Source organism: Bombus vosnesenskii, unplaced genomic scaffold (assembly GCF_011952255.1).
Source record: "Bombus vosnesenskii isolate JDL3184/JDL3185 unplaced genomic scaffold, Bvos_JDL3184-5_v1.1 scf7180000014105, whole genome shotgun sequence".
NCBI classification, from domain to species: domain Eukaryota; kingdom Metazoa; phylum Arthropoda; class Insecta; order Hymenoptera; family Apidae; genus Bombus; species Bombus vosnesenskii.
This window is the reverse complement of record NW_022883371.1, coordinates 406994-433928: the sequence shown is the minus strand read 5'-3', so window position 1 is coordinate 433928 and position 26935 is coordinate 406994. Positions and strand designations below refer to the sequence as shown.

Here is a 26935-nt window from a genome sequence, read left to right as displayed (position 1 = left end):
CTTTCTATTGAAAAAACAATTTTTTGGAAATTTCTTGTATTGCAATTTCTAGCCGATTGAAAGCCGATTAACTTTTATTTAAACCATTTCTTCGTCAGACTATAGTAAGTGCCTGAAAAATCGTGGTGATTATTAGGTGGTACAGCCTGTATATGTATATACACACATATCATATATAAAGAACAGAGTTTAGTAATATTGTACACCTTGATTTTATAACTTTGTAATACAATAAATGTTGTACCTAATATATTGTAATATATCCAGAAATTATATTTTTAATATAAATAAACATATATATTTACATATCTATGTAAAAAATCAGTTGTCATAATTTTAAATCACAAAGAAATATTTATCCTTTGTCCTTTAACCTCTTAGGTACGATGCTCCACTATAGTGGCTTTCGCGGATGTCATATTATATTCATCTGTCTTGCTTCACACTTTTTTTATCCTCGCAATGTTTTATAACAGTGTTAACAATATACATTCAGAATATGTAGTCTTTGTTTTTGATACGCCAGTGTCAGATGTCAATTGTTGCTTTCCGTTAAAATAAATATACCATTATTAGAAGTTTTAACATGTCGATCCGAATCCTTATAATTTTTTAGAATCTTGAACCTCAAAATACTGCTACAAAATAGAAAAAGAAGAGCAATTTGCTACAATTCAGAAACAGACTCAGATCACTATAATATACAAAATATGAAATCAAAAAATTGAAAATTTTGGGCTTGAATATAATTTTTTATAAAATTGATTATGATATTTGTTAATATTTCGTCAAGCTACCTTATATTTAACAAAAAATCATCGTTCTACGTTAATTTAAAAAACTACTGCTGAGATAATGTAGGTCCCAACAGTTTTAAGACGCAATTTCAATTTCAGACCTGTTCGCAGACGTCACCGCATTCGGTCATAACCCCCACTCCACAGCTGTACCTACGTCCTTATACCAGAATTTTATAATTTTTATTAAAGCACAATCGAAATTTTTTTCTGTAAACTCAATATGTTTCTTTCTATAATCTATTTTTCGCATCTTTATTTCTTTGAACAATGACGCTTAACTTATCACGAGTTTGAGACGCATACATCGCGTTTCTAATGACCTTCCATTACCTTACTTCATTTTCTACCTGCAACAATAAGTTTGATTAGACGTCTCCGTTAGATCCGATTAACACAAGTAATAAATTAATTTACTCAGAAACCTTTCCGAACAAATAGCGTTTCATGACAGTGGCTTCATATCTACTCAAATGATAAAAATTAATATATCAATCAGCAAGCAATAAATTATGTGAATCGTCGTTAGAAAAGCTTCATGAATCTGTTTAAATTTTAAATCTCACAAACAATCAATTACTCAATAACAATCGAGAAAGATTTTTTCATTAATCAAAATCCAGATCTTAATAGCTTTATATTTCACATTTTAAATTTTACCGAATTTATACCGAATATCTAAATATAAAATAATATGGTGTAAAAATAACATGGAATTACGATAAATAATATAGTAAAATACAAACTATACATTATTCGAAAAAAGTTTTTCAGATAGAACTTGTCCTATTTCGAGAGGGACATCTGCCGATGATTTTGTCTTTGTTTTTCTAAATGATACAATACATTTTTTAGATGCCATTCAATGCAGTTTTTAATTATTCTCTAAAGAAGAGTATACAGGTACTTGATTCGACTGATTATTAGTTTTGTAGCAGCACATGAGTAAACGGAAAATTTGAAACGAGAGTGACTTATATTATTGTGCCTTGGAATATCAACGTTGTTTTGGTTTGAAAGATCTTTTTTTTTATATTTATGTGGAGGAAATCTGTACGGACGCCAGGCCGCTTCTGGGGTAAGCGGCGTGGTAGTGTCGGACTCCAATCGACTAAAATCTCCATGATGACCGTCCCGGCTGTGATCGAGAGAGGTCCGGGAACCGGTGCGAGCGACCCCGCGCTCAATACCACCGCTGATGGAGCGGTGTGTGGTCATGTCACACCGCGCCTCGTCGCCGGAACCGCCGGTTCCCCTACCGGACTGCTTGGCGGCCCCGAGGCGCTGAGCCGCCAGCGTCCAAGCCCGAACCCCAACCGGGGGGTGCGGCGGACCCAGCGCGCTTCGCCATCGCCACACGGAGTTCCCAGGCGCTGCTTAACTTTCGTGATCTGACGGGAACGAGTGCACTCAGCGCGGCATGGGCGTTGGCAGTTTGAAAGATCTAAAGGCAAACGAACTCCGGACAAAACATTATTACCGTTATTTGTAATCTTTAACCGGAGTTACATATGAACTCTAACTTTGAACTTTTTATAATAACACCTGTCGATATAAATCGTACGAACGTGCTATCTAGGACTGGCTGTGGTCAAACAACTACGTAGGTACTTCGGTATAATTAATTCTCCGACGGCTTCATACCGGGGACCGCGAAGATACTTCAACAACTCAACGACTTACTAAAAACTGTAAAAAAGGGCAACGCGCCCATCGAGTGTTCGGAGCAAACTGAAAACGCCTTCCGCGAGTCGAAACGTGCCCTCGCTGACGCCACGATGTTGACGCATCCGGTACCAGGCGTCCCCGTTGGCCTCGCGGTAGACGCGTCCGATTACAACAGCGTCTGCAACAGCGCGTGAACGACAAATGGCAGCCGCTGAAATTCGTTACAAAATCCTTGATCCCCGTGCAGCAAAAATACAGCGCGTACGACCGCGAACGATTTGTGATGTACACCGCGGTTAAACGCTTTAGACACGCTGAGGAAGGGAGAAATTTCGCGATATATACCGACCATAAAGCCCACACGTACGCATTTAATCAATATCTAGACAAGTATTCGCTGCGACAATTTCGACATCTCGACTATATCGGACAGTTCACGACCAATATTAGGTACACAAAAGGCCTACATAACAATGCAACCGGCGCTCTATCTCGCATCGAAGACATTGTCAACTCCAGCACATATGCGTTATGATTAAAAAAAATACGTTTTCCTGATTACGACGTAGAAATACTTCGCGACGTAACGAACGAGGTCTTACGACCGTATGTACGTAATAACCTTTGTAAATTAAACAACACAAAAAAAACGTTATCACTGGTAAGGGGGTGATGTTGTGGCACATGAGTCAACGTAAAATTCGAATCGGGAGAGACTCATTATTGTGCCTTGGAATACCAACATTGTTTTAGTTTTCAAGGTCTAAAGGTAAACGAACTCCGAACAAAATATTATTGCCGTTATTTATAATCTTTAACCGGAGTTACATATATACTCTAACTTTGAACTTTTTATAATAACATCTGTTGATATAAATATACGAACGTGCTCTTTAGGACAGTCGAATAGTTGAATAGCTAAAAAAATATCTTAAATTTAATATTGCAAGACTTGTCGTATAAATGGCAAGGAAAGATAAGGAAACGTTTAGAAGTTTTTAGGCTTTTGTTAGTTTTACCCGACCTCGGGTTTCAGATCACCAAATCTATTCTGCGGTGATCCAACATCCGGAATGCGAATGATTCTAATAAACGACTTCCGTTCTCGGGAAAATTCAAAATGTCAAAAATTCACCCTTAGACTGTAAACGTTTTTACGGTACTCTAACTACAAATAACTCCGACTTTCGTGTCCGATGCATTTTTCATTAGGTAACACTTGTTAGAAAAATCCTCAAAAATTCGTATGATATTTTCAAATGTTTTGGATTAAGGTTATTATAAACTTTTATTAAATAATTTTTTTAAGCAGGAGGTTTGAAAGTTTTTTTACCTGCTCCCTTGCGAAAAATTCAACTCGGTCAAAATAACTTGGACATGAAATATTTACCTCTACAGTTCAAGGGTTAAATTTTCTTCATCTCTTACATTCTTGTACACTGTTTTCTTTGAACAATACGACAGCAGATTATTACATCGCGACTGATGGCACAGGCAAACGAATAATCTTCTACATTAACGAAAATAGACAAAAGCAGTTGAACACTTTCATGAAATTTTAGATAAATTTTTCGCACTTTTAATAAACGTATTAATATGTGTCATACGAGGCACGAAATTTCATAAGCATTCTAATGACACTCGAAACTTCTAAATGTTTTATATAACATATACGTAAATGCTTTCTATGGAAAATCCAAATACCTTTACGAGCTACCATAATGATGGATGAGAGATATAAAGGAACTTTTTACCTGCTTGTGGTACACCGTTATGTAGCTCTTTAATCTTTACATCTGTGTTTAATTATGCTTTATGAACGCTCGGTAGAGTACATTAAAAGGAGGACTAGTCAAATGTTAATAATTTTATGAGTAAATACTTCAAATATAATGATTGAACGATGAAATTTGTATGCAAGGTAGATATATCGATTGTAATGTTGTTGTAAAACAGAATTACATACTGCTACGCAATTAGTATTGGGTCGCTCGGAAAGTTCGTGTCGATTTTCGGCAGGTGGCATTAGGACAGACCTGAGTATATCAGAATGATTAAAAACAAAGGGCATATGTACATATTCTAAATTTTGAGATTTCAGGCATCTTCAGAAAAAAATTACGATATAATAATTTTTGTTAGTTCTATACGCTCTTAAATATGGGAGAAAACAAAGTGCACTATAAGTGTTAATAAGTATTTTTTTGTTCAATCAAGGAATCAAAAGAATTTTGATTCAAAAAATTTATCACAAGTTTTATTTTACATAATTCGTCTGTATTGTTAGCCGAATTATTACCTGCAAAATGCAAACATCTACATATTTGCAGAAATTTTTTTAACGGCGTTGTTTTTCTAAAAATTGGAGTTTCTATAACTGCTCTCTTAGACCAATTTATGTTTACCAGGAATCTCTGTATAGTTACAGAAAAGAAAATTTAATGTTTATTTATAGTTGAGAATGTACATAAGAAATTTTTATATAAGTTACGAATTGGTCCTACAACTCTTTAAATTTGAAGGTGCACATTATTGGCATTATATGATATAATAAAAAAATCTATACCTGAAGATGATTCTCTTTGTCATATTTTTATTTTATGTATTAGTCATGACTTTGTGATATTCAATCCTATTTCTATAAACCTATCTTTTATTCAACTAGATTTTTACTATTCACATCTTAATTCTGCTGAGCTTATATATGGATAAATGTAGACAAAAGGGCATCCACCCAGTAATACAATACATTGGTATTTATGTATGGTAAAGAAACAACGCACGCGTTACTCGTTCGTAAAAATCTAATCCAACGCAATACCAAGGAAACTAGCAAAAAATTAAAAAAAAGGGAAGCTTTTTGGCCAAAAATCGGACCCCCTTTGCTCGCATGTGAAATTGGCACATATGTGGTTGGATTAGATTTTTATGAGCAAGTGGAGTAAGCAAGCAACGCGTGAAAATTTCTTTCAAATAAAAACTAAAATATAAACGCGACTATTGCGTCGGTTACGTCCATGCCTGCAGTCACATGTATTTACACATAGGCAGAATAGAATGTACGTAGTAGTAGTAATATATTATTATTACTAACTTTTTGAAGAATAATGAGCAACGACTAAAACTTTCTGGAGATTACTCGGAAGAATGTTCTTAACAACATATGTCAAGGTTAACATTTACCATATTTTTCATTTTTGATCGGCAATTCTAATATAACACAAGACTTACAATCGCGCCCAATTAGGGAATTATATGTATATCACGTCATATACATATGTATATATTTGAGTTCGTAAAAGGAAGGACTCTGTCAGGAATTTATTCAAGAAAAATAGACGAAGTGATTTGATTATTTTTTTTTATTACAGAGAGGATACCGTACATATTATTTAAAAAATACCGAATTTATATATTAGCGAATGTGAATGATGCATTAATTTTGGCATATATTGCAGTGCGAATAAAGTTGCACTGCCACGCTGTTAGTATAATTCATCTTCACAATCGTACAATTTGAAAAAAAGAAAGAGTTTTATTAGATTCTATCGCATTCGCTATTGTATTAGTGGGGCCGATTTTAAAATTTTTGCAGATTGACAAAATTATACTATTTTTCACGAAACCGTGACATTTTACGTAAAAATTGTTTCCTTTACTAGATAATAAAAATTTGAAACTTTTAATAAAATATGTGACTTGACATGCCAAAAATAATCCATCAGCTATATGTACGTATCAAATTTCGTGAAAAATTATTGACAATTTCAATTTGTTTTCAATAATAAAATAAAATATCTGCCATATTCTATTAATTTCTATGTACGTCTAAATAAGCCAATAAAAATATTTGTTTTTTGAAAGTCACAAAGTATGTTCCCTTTTAAGTAAATGAGAGATAAGAAAGAAAAGCGTTTGAGGTGTGTCATACTCATACTTTGAAGAACCTCGATAAAATAATTGATAACAGCGACAATGGATACTATACTACCTGCGAGCTCATCTGGAAGATCATATACTAGTTTGCTGATTATTCCATTATTGGAAATTTCCAAAGGTATCCACTACAAATCCAAGAATCCAATCCTCCTAGATTGCAAATGGAACTGGTGGAAAGAAAGGAGAATGTACGTAAGTATATCCACTGATACACTGTCAGAAATTCAACAATAAAATTTTATCACTGTTCTATCTCAAAGTAGCACACCTCACTTATCATGTAATATACAACACATTCTCAATTATACTATTAAATCCTAGATTTAGAGATCTTTATTTCATTCTTAGGTACAAGTCTTTCATAAGTCAGAAGGTATCGTACTTTCGCGACACACGACACCTTAGAAACATCATTTTTATGTATCCGGTCCTAACAATGTCCTCAGAAGAATTTACAATTTCTATGTATATTTTTAGCGTAAATGAATATTCTGATACACTGTTTGCCCCAAAATTTTTAGTATAGGGTTTAGATACATGCCCCCAATCAAATCATTTGTTCATAAACTTTACAAAAAGATGGTGGTAACCTAAAAAGGATCAATCAATCAAGTCACAACGAACAAGATTATGTCACTTATTTTAAATAACTACTATACTACTTTTTGAAAAATCAGTTAGAATTTAGACAATAATCGAAAATACTATTTAGGACCATAGAATATGAGGAACTGGTGCATCACCTTTTTACTATTTATCTGTTTCTTTATACACGTTAGGGACTTCATTTTTGCTCGACTAAACAGTAACTTTAAACACGAAATGAACGTGACTGACAAACGTGAATTGTGGAGAATTTCTCGTAATCGAATGCATTTAAGCGAACTTGGGATCTTTCCATAAAATAGAGAATAAAAGGAAAAAAAGAACAGCCAACCACTGGTAATTAAATTCCAAGAAAAACATAAAACAAAATCAGAGGAAAAATGCAAGAAAAAAGTTCGAAAAACGTTTCTAATACAAAGAATGAATTTTCAACTGACATTTTTAAAAAGACACTGTTTGTAGCATGCCAATCAATTGTGAAAGTGAATTGGATTTTTTCCAATCGTGTTGAATGAAAATCATGTAGATACAGAACTGTCTGTACATAAAAAATTAATGTTTGGGTATATAGAAGTTGATTGTTCATATTTATATATCAAATATTAATGAAATGAAGTTATTTGGTCGATTAAAATGATATAGTAATTTAGTATAAAAATAATAGATTTTAAAAGTAATACGTTTAGTCATTACATCTTACATGTTCAGCATATGTCGTCAAAACAGAAATTCTTTCTTTCTTCCTTTGTTGTGTCTTCGTTGCTTTAACATTGCTGCAAGTATCTCTCTTGAGAGAAAAGATCCATCGATCTGAGTAGAGGAAGGGCTTCTTCATATTATTAGGACTCATACCTCCAATCTGAGTTCATCGCATTGTCCAAGGTCTCGTCATCCCGCTTGTAATCTATCAAAAAGATTATATTATTTGATGCATAATACATCTTCCAAGCCTGCGTAAATATGAGCATACATTTTGTTATAAAATCTTAAATTAGGTAAAATTTTGTATTCTTTGATATATGATTTGTTTATGTAAAAACTGTATTCGTATTAATTTAGTTCTAATTCCATCCCATTACATCCGTTGTAGATATCAAATAGTCTCGTAAAGTATTTGTTGAGATCTAATACTGTGTCAGCATGTTAATTTACTTTTGAAAATCTTACTTATCTTTATTCATAAAATTAATAATTAACTAAGAATTTGCACCAGTGACAAATTATCGAGTCAATTTAAATAGAGTATAATCAAAATAAATGAAATGTTATGTTAGAAATATATAAATTAACAAAGAATACTTTATTCAAGGGTAACATAACGATCATTCCCTATGTGCATATTTTAGATATTCGCTTATAATTTATCTAAGAACGTCTTGAAAAATAACCCAAGTAAATCACGCAAAAGAGTAAGAAGCATTAGAAATAGATAGAGAATTTATCGATATCTATCGAGAATACGTATAGTGTACACGGGTTACGTTCGGAATAAAATAAATTTGACTCGTGCCACCTACGAACATATGACTCGTATAAATAAAAAAGATAATCTTTCTCGATGATTTCCTAAGAGATGGAATTAGAATTAAATACTAAAAGCATTCGCCATCGCAGCATCTTCGCAACGGTATTATCATAATCGACGATTGCAGGAACATTTTTGTTCGTAGCTTTTTATCATAAATTTTCAGCGTCGCAATAACCGACAATAGATAATGCGCGCAATAAGCGCATTCTGTTTTCAGTTTTTTTCATTATAACTATTTTTTTTGCTTTAACGAGCAAAGAGTAAATGGCGCACGCGTTGAACATACCTTCTGTTTAAATTCAAAGCACCGCCAGCTTTGAGCGCAAACGCAATTTGTAGCACGTTATCCGCATATCGAAGCTTGCATTATTCACCAGAGTCGCATCTACAGGCCACACGCATAGGTAAGCGACTTGATATCGTCTCTTCAATAATCTGACGTTGATATGCCACCAGGATTAGAGTGCGCTGTGTTTACGCGCGATTCGTCGCATAATTCAAGATTACGCTGTCTAAGTACAAGTCATGTAGATTCCATCAAATGCTAAATGACGTTCTGCATTTTTGTATTTTTAAAAATTTAATAAATACATGTAACGTACATTTCGTTTACATTTTCATATTTTTTAAAATATTATGTTCAAGTAAAATGTAACTTGAAATGCTTTTATTATTTCTAAAAGCATTAGATTAAGAATCGAGATCAGGAAGTTTATAATATCTTCAATGAATCAGAATATTTTTTCATTCAGATTTTTCATGTTACTTTATTTATTTAAACTATACCAAGAAGCGATCAAATTTAATAAAAATCCTACAAAATCATTTTGTGATTATTATGTTTCCATAAACAGATGTTTCTAAATTTTGTTATTAATAAAATATCAAACGCGTTATAATACATATATATTAATTGTAATTTTGGAAATATACAGAAATCAATATATATAATAAAAGTCTAATTAAATTTCAGCAATTCTACGTTGTACAGAAATTTTTTTACATATATTTAATACAACAATAAGAATACTATAAACACCTGATCTCAATTTAAAATATATCGGTATTTAGGTTTGCACGCTAAAAATCTGTGATATACTTATTTGATAATATTTAATTACACTGAACTATACTTTGGACGCTTTAAAGAAAGAAAGAAAGGAAGATAAAAAGAAAGAAAGGACGATTTTGCAATGCAAAACGTCATTCTAATAATGATTATGTGTACCACATATGAACGCGCGCTAATACCTAGTTGCTTCGCCGAAGGACGAGAAACAAGTAAATCACGTTTCACTTGATCTTGCGTATAAATTTCTTCGATGACTTCCTTTTAACATCCACTTGTCAGCGTCGCATGTTTCAACGAAGAGCAGAAAAAGCTTTAGTGAAGAGAAGTTTACTTGAAAAGTATAAATAAAAGTATAGTGAATAGTCGAAGGTAAAAAATAAAATCTTCAATTACTTTGCATAAGATTCAAATAGACTATGTGAATAACAAGGTGTATATAAAGAAATTGTTACGAGGAGTATGTACTTGAAAATATTTAAGCTAAGAGGCTTAAAGACATACGTTTGAATTTTATTTTTCATTCTGTGAGGTACATTGATAACTTCTGCAAACACGTTTCTTTGCTTTATTAATGAACATTTAAAACATTATCCAAGTTCTTACGTGTAAAAAAAGATTATACAGCATTTTCTGTTTAATAGCCTAAGTCACCATTTTGTTGATGCTAAATATTACAAACTTATAACGAAATTATCTATCCTACTAATATGTAATCATTATGTGACTTAAGATAGATAAAAGATGCTTTAATCCATTTCAGAAAATTGGATTGTATATACTACGAGAGAAAAACATGGAAAATATCAGAAAAAAACTATGAAACACAAATCGCACAAAAGGAATATATCCACTATCTGCTGGAAAAAATGAACGATATATAAAATTCCTTGATTCCATATCATGTTTACTTCAATCAGAAATTCAATCTTCTTTCTTTCTCTTCAGGTGATCATGGTTGCTTATTTCCTTAGTCATTCATTATGTTGCTCATTGATGCATTTCTTATTCTTACCGTACCTTAAGTTAGTGTGTTAAACGTTAGATCGTATCTATATCATTATATCGTGTCTATATCATTATACATATTATCGTATGTAATGGTATGGACTCTGTATGTCAGACGCAGGGCAGTTCCTAGGTATTCGATTCCGTAAGCGAATGACCACCACTAAAGAGGCATTTTTTTAAGGGAGCCTTTTCGCATGCGCTTAGTATTTGCTTTAGTACGCTTTTAGTACCTCGGTGGCATCGCGTCTGCCGGACCTGGGAAGCTAAAAGGTCAAAAAATGAAAAATCGCAGTATTAATTTCTTCATCGCCTTGCGGCGCAACAAGCTGGAAAGTATAAGATGTAACACTGATATGCGCGAATACATTTTACCAAAAATTCCTTCTCTTTCTTACAGAAAGGCCAGTGCTGCCTTCACACTGCCGCCTTTCAATACCAAATATCACATTACGTGTAGATTTTATCGATCGAATCTCCTCGCAACGCATGTAACACACATTTGCCGGATAACATACAACTTTCAGACCTGGATAAAATATTTATCAATCGTTTCTATTAATTTCGTACTTTTGTTCTTTATACGATAGCTAATATCTTGTTCTTTCTATGTGACAAATATATGTAATCAGGTATTCTGTATTTGTTACTTCATTCATCAGCCAATATAAACAAGGATAAAATATATCTTGATATTTATGTTTCCAGGTAATTGCATGTAAATTCTACAAATAAAACAGTAACAAGCTATGATTCAAAACTGAAGACATTTGATTAACATATGCAACCCATAGTTATTAAAAAAGAAAAGGCTAAAAAAAAAGAAAAAAATGTATACAGTGTTTTATCACACAATGAAAATAGATTGAAATAGAATAATGGTCTTGATATTATCAATGTATTTTCCCAAATTCAAAGATACTTGAAACAATTAAATACTTTGTACATTAATATTGTATATTAATTATTTGCCAAACATATCTGCAAAGAAATGTTAAAATATTTGTCATTTTGTTAAGAATTTATTGTTCTAATTCAAATTATGTTAATGTATGCTAAGTATAACTTAATTTCTGAACAATTTGAAGTTTGTAGAAGTATAGTGCCTAGAAAAGAAACTGAATTGAGTAACGTTTGTATTCTTTATAGTGATCTTATAGTGATGCGATGAAGATTATATACGTATATAGAAGCTATCGTTTGAAAATTGAAATATAAATACAAGATAAGCGTTAATGTGTGTGGTACCGTAAGAGTGCATATACATAAGCGAAATACCGATCAGACTCAGGTCTGATAAGTTGTCACATGTTTAAAGCTGCTTTATCGTCACAGCCAGGCGTTTCTCGCTATTGTCGCAAAAGCGTATCGACGACAGTTCAAACGTTCACGAATATTTCCGAAGTATGTGCTCGAGCATTCCAAAATAAATTTTCTGAATGATCATTGAAAATGTCGATCATTTGCAATAATCTTGGCAAAAGACGCAATAGCAAAAGAACGCAACGCAATTTTCGTGCAACAACCAACCCGGGCTGGGCTGTTTTCTTCTCAGTGTACACGTATGTCTCGAAACGTGATACGCATTTTTCGTAGTACGGTATTCTTTCAAAAAAATGAAAACCGATAAGGTTTCGAGGCACGGTAAGACCGATGGCATGCATCTTCAGAATTCAGAATACATGTTTAACGGCGCAGTGTGTCGTAACGTATTATTATTACGGTTCATTTGCCAGCATTCTACCGAACTGTTGTTCGATTAATCGCAAATATCTCGAATCACGTACACGCTGATTTCGCGTAACTTTTACCGCAGAGTACATAAAAGAAGAGAGGTAGTATTAAGTTAAAATGATTTTCTCTTGACAAGTATAAAATACGAACTTAATACCGTTTTTCTTTCGAACGTAATTAAATATTTCTCTGTATTTTAACTCATTCCTTTTAAGAATAGCTTCATAGCTATTGACATGGAAACATAAAACAGTCTGTAATATTAACTGGATGAATAATTGTAAAATGAGTCCTTTTGTAATCTCTTAACTGATACATTACATTGTTCTTAACAATATTTCGTCACCTAATAATCCTTTCAATAATAGAAACTGAAATCCTTATATTTGATTAGATATTTTTGTTAGATACTTGATTGATTTCGAGTTATTTGAAAATTCAAATCAATATTGACAATCATTATTTCATGATGAATATGTAACGAGAGAATAATTATTTTCTAGGCACTTGATTCGAGTTATTATTTTCATTCCTATAGCTTGAATGCAAATAAACCAATTGTTTAAATCAATAAAAGACATCGAATTTTCTTTCAATCTTGCCCGAATAATTATACTATTTCGATATTCAAACTATATATGATTCAGATCAATTGATTGAAATGGATTGAATGTTTTCGAAGTAACAATGTTTTGATTAGTACAAACATATGCAAGAATTAACATGTGCACCGCACTAACAAATTTTCTTTTAGAAATTCATAAATCCTTCATGAATCAAACTTATAAGATATCAAATATATGCCTTATATTTTATCTTAATTTAATTTTTGTTTAACTTATAACTTTGTATATATGAATGTTTGAATAATTAATACTTAATAACTGTTTTAAATTGAACCTCAAGTTTAAAATTTCTTATACGTATATGAGCAAAATAACAGAGCTATCTACTTCACATAAGTAATTTTATAATAATATTATCTTAGAAAATGTGTGCGCGTGTATTTAAAAATAGAATATATTCGCTATCATTATACTATTATATTAAAAAATCATTAAATTTCCAGATGATAGTTAATAAATATATTACTTAAATAAAATGTTCAACTACCTCTGTTCTCTTTTACACTCGACACTAGAAAAGTCGCAGAATGACTTATTTCGTATAACGTATTTCATCGACAATAGAAATCAATCTTGTGCCGTTATATGCACAAATATACGCTTTCTATGATCAAGAAATATTTATATTCTCACGCTAAGTGTCACACCTTATACTTTTACAGAAAATGTTTAACCTATTTCGATCCGCATAAAAACGTAAGCACACTGAGATCAGTGTTCAATCAATCGAAATGACATTGCGCAAAAAGAGCGTGGTCGCTTGAACAATGAACGATCACTCGCATAAGTTAATATCGCTCTTTAACGCCGTGTGATCAGTATCACTTTAGAAAACGCATTGGTGTAAGTAGTGTAACATATTAAATAATAATAATAACAACAATAAGACTTACCGTCCGCCACCGCGTGGAGGACCATATGCATCTGGTCTGTCGTACCCTTCGGTATAGCTAAAACAAAAATTAAAATTATTATGTTATGTGAATATTTCTAAATATTTCAGTATGAAAAAGACATTTTAAAATATGTAAATACCTTGCCAAAAAATGATATATGAGAAATAATAAATATAAAATTGAATGAACTAATCTAGATTACAGTAGAAATGAAACAACAGAAGATTTATTGAAAATAAGTGGAATTTCGAAAAAAGAAGAATATTTATGTACCTTAAGTGAACCGCGATTATTTCAAGTTGATGATTTGTCAAAGATAATTTTATTTTCATACATGATAATGATTTACAAACACATAACAAAGATTTAAAAAGAACTATTTGCAACAAATATAAAATAAATGAAAGTAATGGATAATAATCATTAATTACTATTTATATATTGATATTTTAAGTAGTAAAATGAATGTAACTTTCCTACTTACCCTCCACCAACAGGTGGATATCCACCACTAGGGACAGCACTGCCAGGTCTTCTACTAAACATGTCTGCTTGTGGTCCAGGACCAGTACTATAACTAGGTGCCCCAGTGCTGTAGCTGGGTCCAGTACTCATTGGCCTGTTAAATGGAGGTATATCATTAACAGGGGGACCATCCCTCCTGTCGTAGGCCATCGAAGCTCCCTGACTTACCCCCCCGGGCCCACCCATCATATCCCCAGGCCCGCCCGGATAACCCCTGTCATACACAATTGGAATATGTTAACTTATTTTCACTCTATCCTTATAATGCACCAAAATGTTGCTCAAGCATAATTAATTGATCTTGTAATGCACTTGCAAATTTTAAATTAGTATAAGCATTACAGGTTAGAATAAAAATAAAGTTTCAATTCACATAATTGTTATGCTAAAATACTTCAAAATGCTGCAAGAGACTTATTCTTTTACAGTGCATACTTATTTTAAATTGTTAATATTAATCTGAACTTCTCTAAGGTTAAATTTCTTGTCCTTACATATTTAGAACCAATATATATTGTGTATAAAAACTTATAAAAAATGTGTATCAATTTTATTAATAATTGTTAATCCAAATCTTTAATATCTAATTTACTACTTTAAATGTTACTATTATATAGTTATTGAATTATATTAATAAAAATTACCAATGTATTAATATACTAATTCATATTAAATAATAAAATTAAATCTAGTGTAAAATGAATGAAATATATTACCAGTGACTTTCATCATATCCTACATCTGTGTAACCCGTCCCATACCCGGTAGTGGCAACTGCACCACCACCGTTTCTCATAGGCCCAGTTGCAGCTCGATCATAATCATTTCTAGCTGTATAATCAACAGTACGATTTGCACCAAAATTATCTGTACGTCCATAATCCATTGGACCTGGGGCACCACGATTAAAGTCCCCAGTCATCCCACCTCCAACTACTGCAAAATGTATACACTCTATATCAGAATAATAGTTATTTTTATTGCAGCCTGGCTAAATCTATCCTATTTGTTAGATATTTAGTATCCACAAATAGCTCTGGATTGATAGTAACATTTCAAATGAATATATGTAATCTTATTTCATGCATTCAACTTTGGTATCCAGAGCAAAAATCTAACAGTGTAACATTCATGATAACCCTTTTCATAAATAAAATGGCAAAAACATTATTTATGGAATGACATATATATACATATGTTATTTTATCTCATACATTTAATTGTTTAAAAACAAGGAAATGAAAAAAATTATGAATTTACGAAAAAATATGTTGCAACAAAAGTATGTTTAATTTAGGTGCTATTAAAAAAAAGACAAATTTATACATTTATATTTCAGAACACCTTTGAAAATAGATATATTATATGGTCTTATTAAAAAAAAATGAAAATAATAGTAATTAATGATACAAAATATATGTATGTCAGATAAAAAAGAAGCTATTTTATTTTTCTTTGTAAATAACAATTCTACGATTGATTTATAATAAAAGCAATTTTAATATGTAAAAGTAAAATCTGAATATCAAAAATATGTATTTCAAATTTCAAAGATAAATACTAAAATGAAATATAATATTGTAAATGAAAATAATGTTTAATTTAAGAAGAATAATATAAAGGGTTAATTATGAATATTACATTATCCTGGCTAAATAAAACACATACCACCGCTATTACCGTAATCTGTTCTAGCTCCAAAATCTGCAGCACGACTGTAGTCAGTTCGACCGTAATCAGCTGTTCCAGTTGGTCCATATCCTCCAACAGCTCCGGTTGCTGGTCCGTATCCTCCTCCCATTCCAGGTGCCGTAGAAGTGTAACCCATTGCCGCGCTCCCCACATTTTGACCATATGCTCCACGATCAGTATATCCAGTCCCAAAATCAGCTCCACGTCCACTAAAGTCTCCAGCGCCACGATTGTAATCGGTGTACCCCGTCGCGACGCCACCTGCAGCAGATCCATCGTAACCAACGAGTTGGATCGGAAGAACTGTAAAGCATGCCGAGATATCCAATTTGTATTTTAGTCTGTATGAAAAATATATTTACTTTAATTGATTATTTTCTCATTGCAAAATGCTTTATGTTACATTTCATAAATTTATGTTTGATTGTATATTTATAATTTTAAAAAGTTTATTAACTTTGATGTAGAATAACACATTCTAATTTTTCTCATAAATTTTAAAAAAGTATGAATTATGTATATTTTTAAATGATAAAAGTTTGTTATACTGATTATTAAATATTACACAGAAGTGCAATAGGCAATGAGAAAATAGTTATGTCAAAATAGAATATCATAAAAATAAATTTACCAACCTCTTCTATCATTGTATGGTCCAGGACGAGCGTCTCTACCACCGTCTCGTCCCCCCCTACCACCTCTCACTGGTCCACCTCTTCTGTCTCCATCCCTGCGTCCTCCTCCTCCACCACGTGATTTGCCTGTAGACTGTTCCACATTGATTGTTGCCCCTTTGAAGTTTGAATTGTGAAGAGCTTTGATTGCGGCAGCTGCGTCTTCCTCACGTGCCATGTGGACAAACCCATATCGATTCATGACATCGCATTCCGTTACCTCACCAAAACGTAAAAATAATTGTCGCAACTCATCGTTGCGACAATTTTCTGGTAACCGACCCACAAATATTTTTGTCTTTCTCTGTAAAATTGAAACATACAGTTAATAACACTTATTCATGATCTCTTTATATAATTATAATACATGCATTTATAAATACCAATTAATAAAGAAAATGTTACATTCATTTTGTACCTCTAAAATTGACCATACCCCTGTTTGCAGAAAGTATGGTGTCTGTTTGAGATTTTATCTTGCTCAAAATTTTTGCTATTATTACAAAAATCATATAATAATAATAATGATATCATTGAGCTTATATATAATAATCACTAAACTGATATTTAATCTAACTAAAATTTGTAAATGATTAAGTTATAAAAGATTTGAATATATAAAAAAATTACAAAAACACAATACCTTATGTACCTATAAACAAATTATGCCATTCAACTTATATATTAATCATTTATTTGAAAAAAGTAATGTACATGAAAAATAAACATTGAGGTCATCAAATAATACAAAATGGAAAACTATTTACTATTAGCATTGTTCTTACCGGTTGATTAGATGAAACCATTTTCTGAAAATAAAAAAATAGTATGATTAATTACAGTCTTATGTGTATTATTATTTCATTTTTAAATGATTACATTTTTAAATTTTATTATAATAGTTTAGTCTATTAATTACAATAATGATTTTAAATATGATTTGTGAAATAATAGTATTTTGCAATCATTTATTATAGTTATATGCATTTTTATGCGCATTGTACACTAGAATTTTAAATCAAGTATATTTAAAATTCATGTTATCTTCATAAGATGGCCAATTTTTTATAGTAATAATTATATCATAATAAGTTATATTTCAAATAAAAATTTACATTCTATGTGATATGCTTAAGCAAAATATAGTTATAAAAAGTTTATAATAGAATTTTTTAATATATACAGCAACATTTAATAATTATATTTTGATTTCAATATTATTTGTATTTTGCAATAATATCTAAAAGAGAAAATAAGTTACTAAAATCGAATTATTTTAAATAACAGTATGATGTACTTAATCTGTGTTTAATGTTTTTTAATGTGATATATATAATTCCTATATACATATAAATATTTTTAATTGGTTCATTATTCAACATTGTACATTAAGTACAATGTAATAAATATACAACATTATATTTTATTTATAAATTAAATAATAAATAAATATAAATCACTATACTTGATTTCAAAATTATTACCTTTTTAAATATATAATTTTGCTAAATTGTATATGTGCATTTTGTTTGGATTTAATAATCAAACCATACACAGAATAACATAAAAAAATTAATGTCATGAAAGAAGCAAATAATAAACATCTAAGTTCTTATATGTATATACTTTAAAAATTAGTACCTTAGGAAGAAATGGTTACATGTAAGCATTAACATTTCCTTGAAATTTCCTAAAATGGAGAAACTACATTTCGAGAATATTAAAAAAAATGTATCAAACTTACATGGTCATTACTACACATTTTATAACTGTGTAAGAACAGGTGTCTTAAAATGCAAATAAAACAATTTTATCTATTTTTTAACAAATAAAAATAAAGGGAGTTGTTTTATAAAAATTTTGTAAACTTTAAATAGCTGAAAAAAAAAATTGAATGAAATTTGAAAAGTTGTGATATTTTTTCCGGTAACGTAGAAGACGCTTATATACTGTTCAAGGCCATGAAAATTATCAGATATTATCAATAGAAAGGAAAACAATTTCATTCGTCCCATCGACCGTAATTATTATAATGAAATAGTACAAAACAAGTATATTATATAGACCGAATTTTTAAAATGTAGAATTGAAATACGACCTTGTAACCGAGAAAAAAAGATATCTAAAAACAACCGGCCCTTGGCGTGCCCTAGTAACTGACGATATGTAAATCTCTTCACCCCACTTAAGTTTCAAATTCCTCAAAAATATTTCTAATTGTCAAAAAGCTTATTACAATATCACATTACTACTTACATGTGGCTGCGACGTTTTGGCGAAATTAAATTAAAGTAAAAGGGATAAAACTTTCGTGACGCTTTCAGCGAAACGAGATACGAAATGGCGTCAACGATTTCCACCTTGAACACTTTTGACGGCAAGCAACGAGTTCTGTACTACGTACTTGCCACCCTTAGTTCATTTAACGACAAAGTCACTAGATTATTTGTAAGACATATTTTCATGAATAAATATTCTTTTGTGAAAAATATAAATTCTTAACATTTAGTTATTTAAAAAACTTAAGCGATTTAAGAAACAAATTATTATATGGGGAAGATATACATTATAACTGGACAATTTTTATAACCTAATTAATGACAATAACATAACTTAGGAATTATATAATATAACTCTAACTCATGGATATGCTTTTATCATACAGATAAAAATTACTGTTTTCAATAGCCGAAATCACGATCATATAAACATGCTTCGACACACTTATATCAAAGCTTAGGGATAACCGTCCGAAAATTGAGACGTGAAAAATTAACATGGAAGACAAGAAAGTTCTTGTCCTGCGCATGCGTAATATGCTATGAATATCTCAGACAGAGATATTCACATTCTACTCATTTCTGTCTGTCTCGCAAGAACGAGATCTTTATTGTTTTCTATGTTGACTTTTCATGGCTTAATTTTCGGACGGTTTTCTCTAGCGAGTCGAGATCTATTTATATGGCTGTGGTCGGAATATTTGTTATAAGGACCCATGATCATGTAAACAGATCTCGATACTTACTAAGGAAAACTGTCCGAAAATTAAATCGTGTCTAATCATGAAAAATCAACATGGGAAGTCAATAAAGTCCGCGTTTTTGCAAGACAGACAGAGATGAGTACAGTGTCTCTGTCTCTGTCTGGGACATTAATAGTATGTCACGCATGCACAGAATGAGAACCTTCCTATCTTACATGTTAACTTTTCACCACTAGTCACGACTCAATTTCCGGACGGTTTACCGCAGGTTTAGGTATATGAGCTTTGAGATCTGTTTGTATGATCGCGTAGAAGCCTACTTGAACCTAACTCACAATTTATATAATATACTATGCTTTAAGTAATTTATACTATCATTTATATCACTTATTAATTTATAATATCTTTAAATTATAGTTGTTTAAGTTAATAGATTAATTAATTTGAATCAAAGGTTGTTAATAATACTTAAACTAAAAAAGATATGAATCACATTTTACGAGTACGAATGTATAGTTCTGGTACTGTATCTGCAATACAAAAAAGTGCAAAATCAATCAGAAATGAATTTTTGGATTATTTTAAAAAAGATTTGGGGCATACTTTTATTCGATCAAGCCCTGTTATTTCATATAATGATCATACAATAGCATTTGTTAATGCTGGCATGAACCAAGTATGTTTCAAAACTAGAATTATAAAAAATAAATCTATCACAGATTACTATTACTTTTTATAATTAATTTTCATTAATTATATTGTTTCATAGTATCAAATATCTATAAAACATCTAAATTTTTTTAGTTTAAAGGAATTTTTTTAGATTATTACAATCCGCCTGCAATGAAAGTTACAAATTCACAAAAATGTATAAGAATCAGTGGAAAACATAATGATCTGAATATAGTTGGAAACGATAGCTATCATCACACATTTTTTGAAATGTTAGGAAGCTGGTCTTTTGGGAGTTACTTTAAAGTAAGTTTCTAAAAATATTTTATTATAAAACAAATATATAATATTTATTTTAAAAAGATATTTTATCACTTTTAGTTTTCAATTCATATTTGTAGGAAGAAGCTTGTCGTTATGCTTGGAATTTATTAACGAAACATTATGGTATTAATGAAGAATGTTTATATGTAACATATTTTGGTGGAGATGAAAGATTGGAATTGGAACCTGATTTAGAATGTAAAGATGTTTGGTTAAGTATAGGCATTAGGGAAGATAAAGTTCTTCCATTTGGGTTACAAGAGAATTTTTGGGAAATGGGTATTTCAGGACCATGTGGTCCTTGTACAGAAATACATATAGATCATACAAAGCAATTAAAAAATCGGTGTATGCAAATTAACAAGGGTTACACAGATCTTACTGAACTATGGAACATAGTCTTTATACAATATGAACGGTATGGAATAAAGCAATATAGAAGAATTATTATTATAAAGCTTGCAATAAATATTTTTTGTATAATATAATATCTATATTATTTTAAATACCAATTTGTTATCATTTTACATTAGATTATCAAATGGTACAATAGTACCTCTACCAAAACATTATGTTGATACAGGCATGGGATTTGAAAGACTAGTTGCAGTATTACAAGGAAAACAATCCAATTACGATACAGATATTTTTCAACCATTTTTTAAAACTATTCAAAAATATACAAAAGCACCAGAATATAAAGGTAAATTTTATAATGACGAAAATGAACTTGATAGTGGATATAGAATTTTGGCAGATCATAGCAGAATGATTACTGTAGCTTTAGCAGACGGAGTTATACCAGAACAAAGGTAAATTATTCTAAATACAATAATTATAATTAATATATTATGTACATAATTATGTATATAATAGTTGTATGTAACTATGGGTTTATCTTTTCAGTAATAAACTTAGGAAAATAATAAGAAAATCAATTGATGTTAGTGAAAAAGTATTTAAAAAACAGGGAATACTTTCTGAACTCTCATATATTGTAGTAGAAACTTTAGGTGATGTTTATCCAGAACTGCAGGAAAATTTAAAAAAGGTGCTATAAAGTAAAAAATATAATAAGAAAGATAGTGTAAGATCTTATAATTTATTTGTCTATCATATAGCATTTTGTAATTTATTATGTAATACAGGGTGATTGGTAACTGGTGGTACAAGCGGAAAGGGGGTGATTCTACGCGAAAAAAGAAGTCAAAAATATAGAATAAAAATATTTCGTTTGAGGCTTTGTTTTCGAGAAAATCGACTTTGAATTTTCGCTCTTCAGCATTTTCAGCAATTTTTATAATAATAAACTTTATAATTACTTCATATTATTTCATTATGCATTCCTAATTTTCCGTTACGGCAAAAACAAACTTAAACTGCGATAATATCCATCGAGACAACGATCTACAGTGAGATCCGTTATAACGAGATGTGATAAAGTGCACGCATACCGAGCGAAAATTCAAAGTCGATTTTCTCGAAAACAAAGCCTCAAACGAAAAATTTTTATTCTATATTTTCGACTTCTTTTTTCGCGTAGAATCACTCCCTTTCCGCTTGTACCACCAGTTACCAACCACCCTGTATAATTATATTTAGGTGCAAAAGATAATAGAATTTGAAGAAGAATTATATAAAAAATTAAAGCATGATTGTTGTAAACAATGGACAAATATTGTTAAAACATATCCTCAATTGAGTTCGATTACTGAACAACTGATTCCTGGACTTGGAGATGGATACAAGTACCTTCAACGTGTACTTAATAACTTGTATGTGTCTGTATATAAGTATATAGGGTGATCTACGCAAAATATAAACTGTCTTTTTATAAATTATTAAAGTTAGTATATTTTGTATTGTAGTTTGAAATTCTAGCTTGTATTATGATGGGAACTATCTCCATCATTTTTTGGAAAGAGCAGTTCATGAAGCAAAGAGTTCGTGCAGCAATCTGTATCTATAATTTGCAACCTGAATATAAGACAAACAGTACTTGGTTCACTTGTAAGTTTGATTTATTAGATTCTTTCATAGAATAAATGGTTCATTACGTTTTTTTTATAGAATACATGAGACTATTACTGATTTCCTAAGGGGCAAAATACTCCCTCATTTATTTAAATGAAATGGCACATTTTTATATTTTATAAGTTTACTTAAAAACAATATTTATCTCAAACCTTTTTCATGACAATGTTTTAATAAAAATCAAGTCTGGAATATACAGCAACACAAAAAAGTAGACTTTATTTTTGAACAAGCAATATTTTGAATATTTGCAAAAGTAAAATCTATTAGGTTATCTCAAAAGCTTCTTTCATTTTGTAAGGAAATAATAGATGTACAACATTTTTTGTTTTATATTATTTTATTGAACTATGTATGATCATAATAATAGAAATAGAACAAAATGGACAACATAATACTTATCTAATAGAACCTAATATATATTCTGAAAACATAAATTAAAGTTCTACTTTAATTTTAATATATTGATAGAGTCATCTGTTTACATTAAAAAAATGTAGTAGTTTCCAAGATAATAACTTGTAACATTTTATATGAGAATTGCTAAGTTCATCCTGATTAAGAAGAATGTCAAAAGGTAGAATTACAAGTAATGTCGCAAACAGATTATGTTGATGGTTATAGAGGATTGTAGAGCAAAAATAATGATAGTGGATCATTTTTTATCGATCCTCTATCATATATATGAATTTATTAACAGCATTAGTGAGGAATATGATAACTATATGCATATTGGATTGTTGGATAAATCTTAAATCTCTTCTAATATGAATTATAAATTATATTCTGACACCTTGCAATAATACAATTAAACCAAATGTACACCATCCTATTCAACAATCTCCTGCCATCTATTGGGTAATGTCATTATTTCATCCATGTAGAATTTTTGTTGTCTCTAAACAAAAACATGACCTCAGAAAAGTTTGACTTATTCAACAACCCAATAATAAGGTATTATTTAATTGTGAAAACTTAGTTTTTATATTCGCCAATTGCTATGGGTCAATACAGATATGAAACTCTATGTAGACTAGCAAATGTATTTTATGTAGATCACCCATTATAGGCAAAAAAGTACATGTTGTTTAATTTATTATTAATTTTGCAGAGAAGGAAGTAATGTTTTATCAGGAAGTGTTGCTTTCAAGTTATATGACACATATGGTTTAAGTGTAGAAATAATTACTAAACTAGCAAATATTGAATCTCTATATTTTGATAAAGTAGCTTTCCAGAAAGAATTAGAATGTCTCAAAAATCGGTCTAGAATCGGCCTTGAAAAGAGTAGTATAACAGACATAAAGAAATCTTTAGAAATACTTGAAGAAAATTGTATACCTAAAACTGATGACAGCTTTAAATATAAATGTGTTCTTAATGGAAATAGTTATGAGTTTCCTAAAGTTGAAAGTAAAATTATGGCATTAATTATAAATGGTAAAGATTGATCATTAATCTCTCTCTTTGTTTGTGTGTACGTTTGTGTGTACTGATTTCGTATTACCTAAATTCAAATAATATAGTAAAAGAGTACATAATTTCTTTGTTTCAGATAATACAATAATAAACAAAGAAAATGAAAATACAAACAAAAATATACATTCAACTGTTAATGAGACAATTACAAATTACAATGCAGAATCAGATAAAGATAAAATTGGACTTATATTGGATAAAACATTATGTTATTCAACACAGGGTGGTCAAATATCAGACAAGGCTATCATCTGTTCAAAAAATTGGACGTTTAATGTATATGATGTGAAGAAAATTAATGGATATGTTATACATTATGGAAAATTTGTACAAACTGATTTGAGGTAAGTTTTTATTTTAATTTTTACCATAATTGTATTATAGTTGTTAATATTGTAGTAGCAAGAATCTATAAAGAAAAAATTTGTTCCTATAGAAAATGGATTGAAGAACTAAACCTTAAAGATGATTGTTTGGTTTCCATTGAACCTGAATTTCGTGTAGGAGTAATGCAACATCATACTGCAACACATTTATTACATGCATCAATACAACAAATTATGCAAGCAGTTTATTTACGGAATTCTACTATTATTCCACACAGCTTAAAATGTCAATTTAATTCATTTGGAGAAAATCTTTCTTTCAGGCAATTGAAAGAAATTGAAGAACTTATAAATAATGTTATAATAGCTAATGTCCCAGTTACTACAAAAATATTAAATGCTTTGGAATTATTAGCAGAAAGTTCTGTAACATTAATACCAGGAGAAATTCATTTTTACAAGGATATTAGGCTCATAGAAATTAATTTTCATGATTTAAGATCAAAGTAAGTATTCTTAGAAAATAATAAGAAAAGCTATGTTTTGAAAAAAAATTCTTTCTTTAGATATTTTTTTATTTGATGATAACTGATACTATGTATATGTTTCATTTAGAGAAGCATGTTGTGGTACACATGTATTTAAAACAGGAGAATTAAAATATTTTTGTTTTCTCAATTATTTCTCAAAAGGAACATCAAATTTTACTCTTGAAGCAACTGTAGGATCACTTGCAAGGTCTGCCAAATTGGCAGGTGAAAATATACATTATAAAATTTTGGATTTAGAAAACGAATTGAAAAATGGAAAAGTATCACGTAAAAAATTTAAAACAATTAGTAAAAAGATTGAGAGTGAGATAAAAAATCCCAATAGAATACCAATACCATATCTCATTAAAGAAGAGTGTTTAATGAAATTAAAAGATTTAGATAAAATTTTTCACATACAAATGCAAGAAATAAAAAAGTAAGTATTATGCATAGCGATATAACTGTGATTAGAATCTATCAATTAAATTTTTATAATATTAATTTCCAAATATTACCTTGAATAACATTCATTGAAGATATAATAATATAGGATATCATATATTAACGATAATAATTAAGAACAGTCAACAATAATTAATAATAGAGAAATAATTGTGTATTAGAGACGTAGTCGTATAACGATTAGGGTTTTGGCCGACTAGCCGATTAACCAATTAATCGGCTCCCGATTATTTGCTGATTATTTTTAAACACCGCTATAAATCGCGTCAAATTTATTATTGTATAATATTACGAATCCAAAGAGAAAATTGTTTGTTGTATTTATTTTATTACGTCGTGTTTCTTCATTTTAAACAGTTTTTTGTTGTAATAAAATTAAGAAATAATAATCAATGTTCCTAGTTAATTGATACCTACTTATTTAATTTATTTCAATAAATACTATTATTTTTAATTTTTTATATAATAATTAGGTTACATGCAAATATGTACCCATAAGTAAGTATACTACATATTAAGAAATATTAACATTATGCTAATGACAGTAAAGAAAGCTTATTGTAGTTTTACTTGTATGTCCTATGATACTAAAAATTTAAGGCCGATAAATAGTTTTTTTTACCGACTAGTCGCCAACTACAAAAGTGGACGGATAGTCAGCTTAACCTATTAGTCGGCACAACCCTAATGTGTATTATATGTATGAGAGATATCAGTTTTCAAATGTCAATTAATATCAATGTTTTCAATGTGTCATTATCACCATCAATATAAATTTTGGAAATTTGATTTTTGATATTACATTAGAGATTACTGTAGTTTTAATTCTTTTACATTTAAATTAATAATAATATTTTGAAGTACTCCATTCCAATTTTGTTAATACTATTTCCAATATATTAATTATAGGTATTCAAGAAAACAAAAAGGGATGGATTGAGATGTTTGGGGTTTAAGGATATTTTATAGAATTTTCTATATTATGTACATTGTACAAACTTTTGCATTTCTAAATTTTCTATAAATGCATAAATATCTAGTAATTGACTTGCCATGTGTAAATGAAATATATATTAAATTAATGTTTGCATTTCTTAATATGTATATTAGATTAAATTATATTAATTATAAATATATAGATAAAATTTTTGTATCATTATATGCAATAATATTGTACTTTTATTCAGTCAAGTTTTATAATACAACAAGCATATTTAGGTGCTTTATTTTTCATAAATTGTCCTATATTTTATTTCATTATAATTATTATTCTGCAAAATTTTATATTTTTATGTTTTATATAGACTATTACTTCTGTATCTCTATTAATTACAAAGAATTAGAGATTTAGTAAGTAATA

The 26935-nt window shown here is 30.0% G+C and overlaps 2 protein-coding genes and 1 long non-coding RNA gene across 10 annotated transcripts; 1 reads left to right on the top strand and 2 right to left on the bottom strand.

The window, feature by feature from the left end:
* Positions 1–34: 34 nt before the first annotated feature.
* LOC117239609 lies at positions 35–1957 on the bottom strand. The gene is made up of 2 exons (XR_004494494.1): positions 798–1957; positions 35–638 (listed from the first exon to the last, which is right to left on the bottom strand). It is a non-coding gene; the product is annotated as an uncharacterized LOC117239609 (long non-coding RNA).
* Positions 1958–5946: 3989 nt separating this feature from the next.
* LOC117239526 (RNA-binding protein 4.1-like) lies at positions 5947–19220 on the bottom strand. 7 transcript variants are annotated; one of them, XR_004494474.1, is made up of 9 exons: positions 19019–19218; positions 17548–17571; positions 16724–17066; positions 16077–16391; positions 15113–15332; positions 14356–14610; positions 13869–13925; positions 7711–7914; positions 5947–6571 (listed from the first exon to the last, which is right to left on the bottom strand). XR_004494474.1 is itself a non-coding variant. In XM_033505161.1 (8 exons), exons 2-8 carry the CDS (start codon positions 17566–17568, stop codon positions 10842–10844), a joined length of 1209 nt encoding a protein of 402 aa, XP_033361052.1. In that variant the 5' UTR covers positions 17569–17571; positions 19019–19220; the 3' UTR covers positions 10100–10841. The 7 variants fall into 7 exon arrangements, 5 of the variants coding, with proteins under 5 accessions (XP_033361052.1, XP_033361053.1, XP_033361054.1 ...); XR_004494475.1 differs by having other exon boundaries at positions 14356–14490; positions 19019–19210; XM_033505161.1 differs by lacking the exons at positions 5947–6571; positions 7711–7914 and adding an exon at positions 10100–10881 and having other exon boundaries at positions 16077–16349; positions 19019–19220.
* Positions 19221–20025: 805 nt separating this feature from the next.
* LOC117239558 (alanine--tRNA ligase, mitochondrial) lies at positions 20026–26631 on the top strand. 2 transcript variants are annotated; one of them, XM_033505225.1, is made up of 11 exons: positions 20026–20421; positions 20550–20723; positions 20819–21159; positions 21275–21553; positions 21648–21792; positions 22344–22516; positions 23887–24215; positions 24331–24598; positions 24691–25086; positions 25196–25549; positions 26485–26631. In XM_033505225.1, the coding sequence occupies exons 1-11, from the start codon at positions 20230–20232 to the stop codon at positions 26513–26515; spliced, it is 2682 nt and encodes an 893-aa protein (XP_033361116.1). In that variant the 5' UTR covers positions 20026–20229; the 3' UTR covers positions 26516–26631. The 2 variants fall into 2 exon arrangements, with proteins under 2 accessions (XP_033361116.1, XP_033361117.1); XM_033505226.1 differs by having other exon boundaries at positions 20284–20421; positions 20569–20723.
* Positions 26632–26935: the final 304 nt, after the last annotated feature.

Bases quoted from the DNA above. Each gene is read 5' to 3' on its own strand.
- LOC117239526 (XM_033505160.1), bottom strand. From the start codon at position 17,568: ATGGTTTCATCTAATCAACCG. The intron at 17,067-17,547 runs GTAAGAACAATG...TCAATTTTACAG, and splicing joins TGGTTTCATCTAATCAACCG to AGAAAGACAAAAATATTTGT. The intron at 10,882-13,868 runs GTAAGTCTTATT...TTGACCTTTTAG, and splicing joins CCTCCACGCGGTGGCGGACG to CTTCCCAGGTCCGGCAGACG.
- LOC117239558 (XM_033505225.1), top strand. From the start codon at position 20,230: ATGAATCACATTTTACGAGTACGAATGTATAGTTCTGGTACTGTATCT. The intron at 24,216-24,330 runs GTAAAGATTGAT...TCTTTGTTTCAG, and splicing joins TATGGCATTAATTATAAATG to ATAATACAATAATAAACAAA. The intron at 24,599-24,690 runs GTAAGTTTTTAT...TTGTTCCTATAG, and splicing joins TTTGTACAAACTGATTTGAG to AAAATGGATTGAAGAACTAA.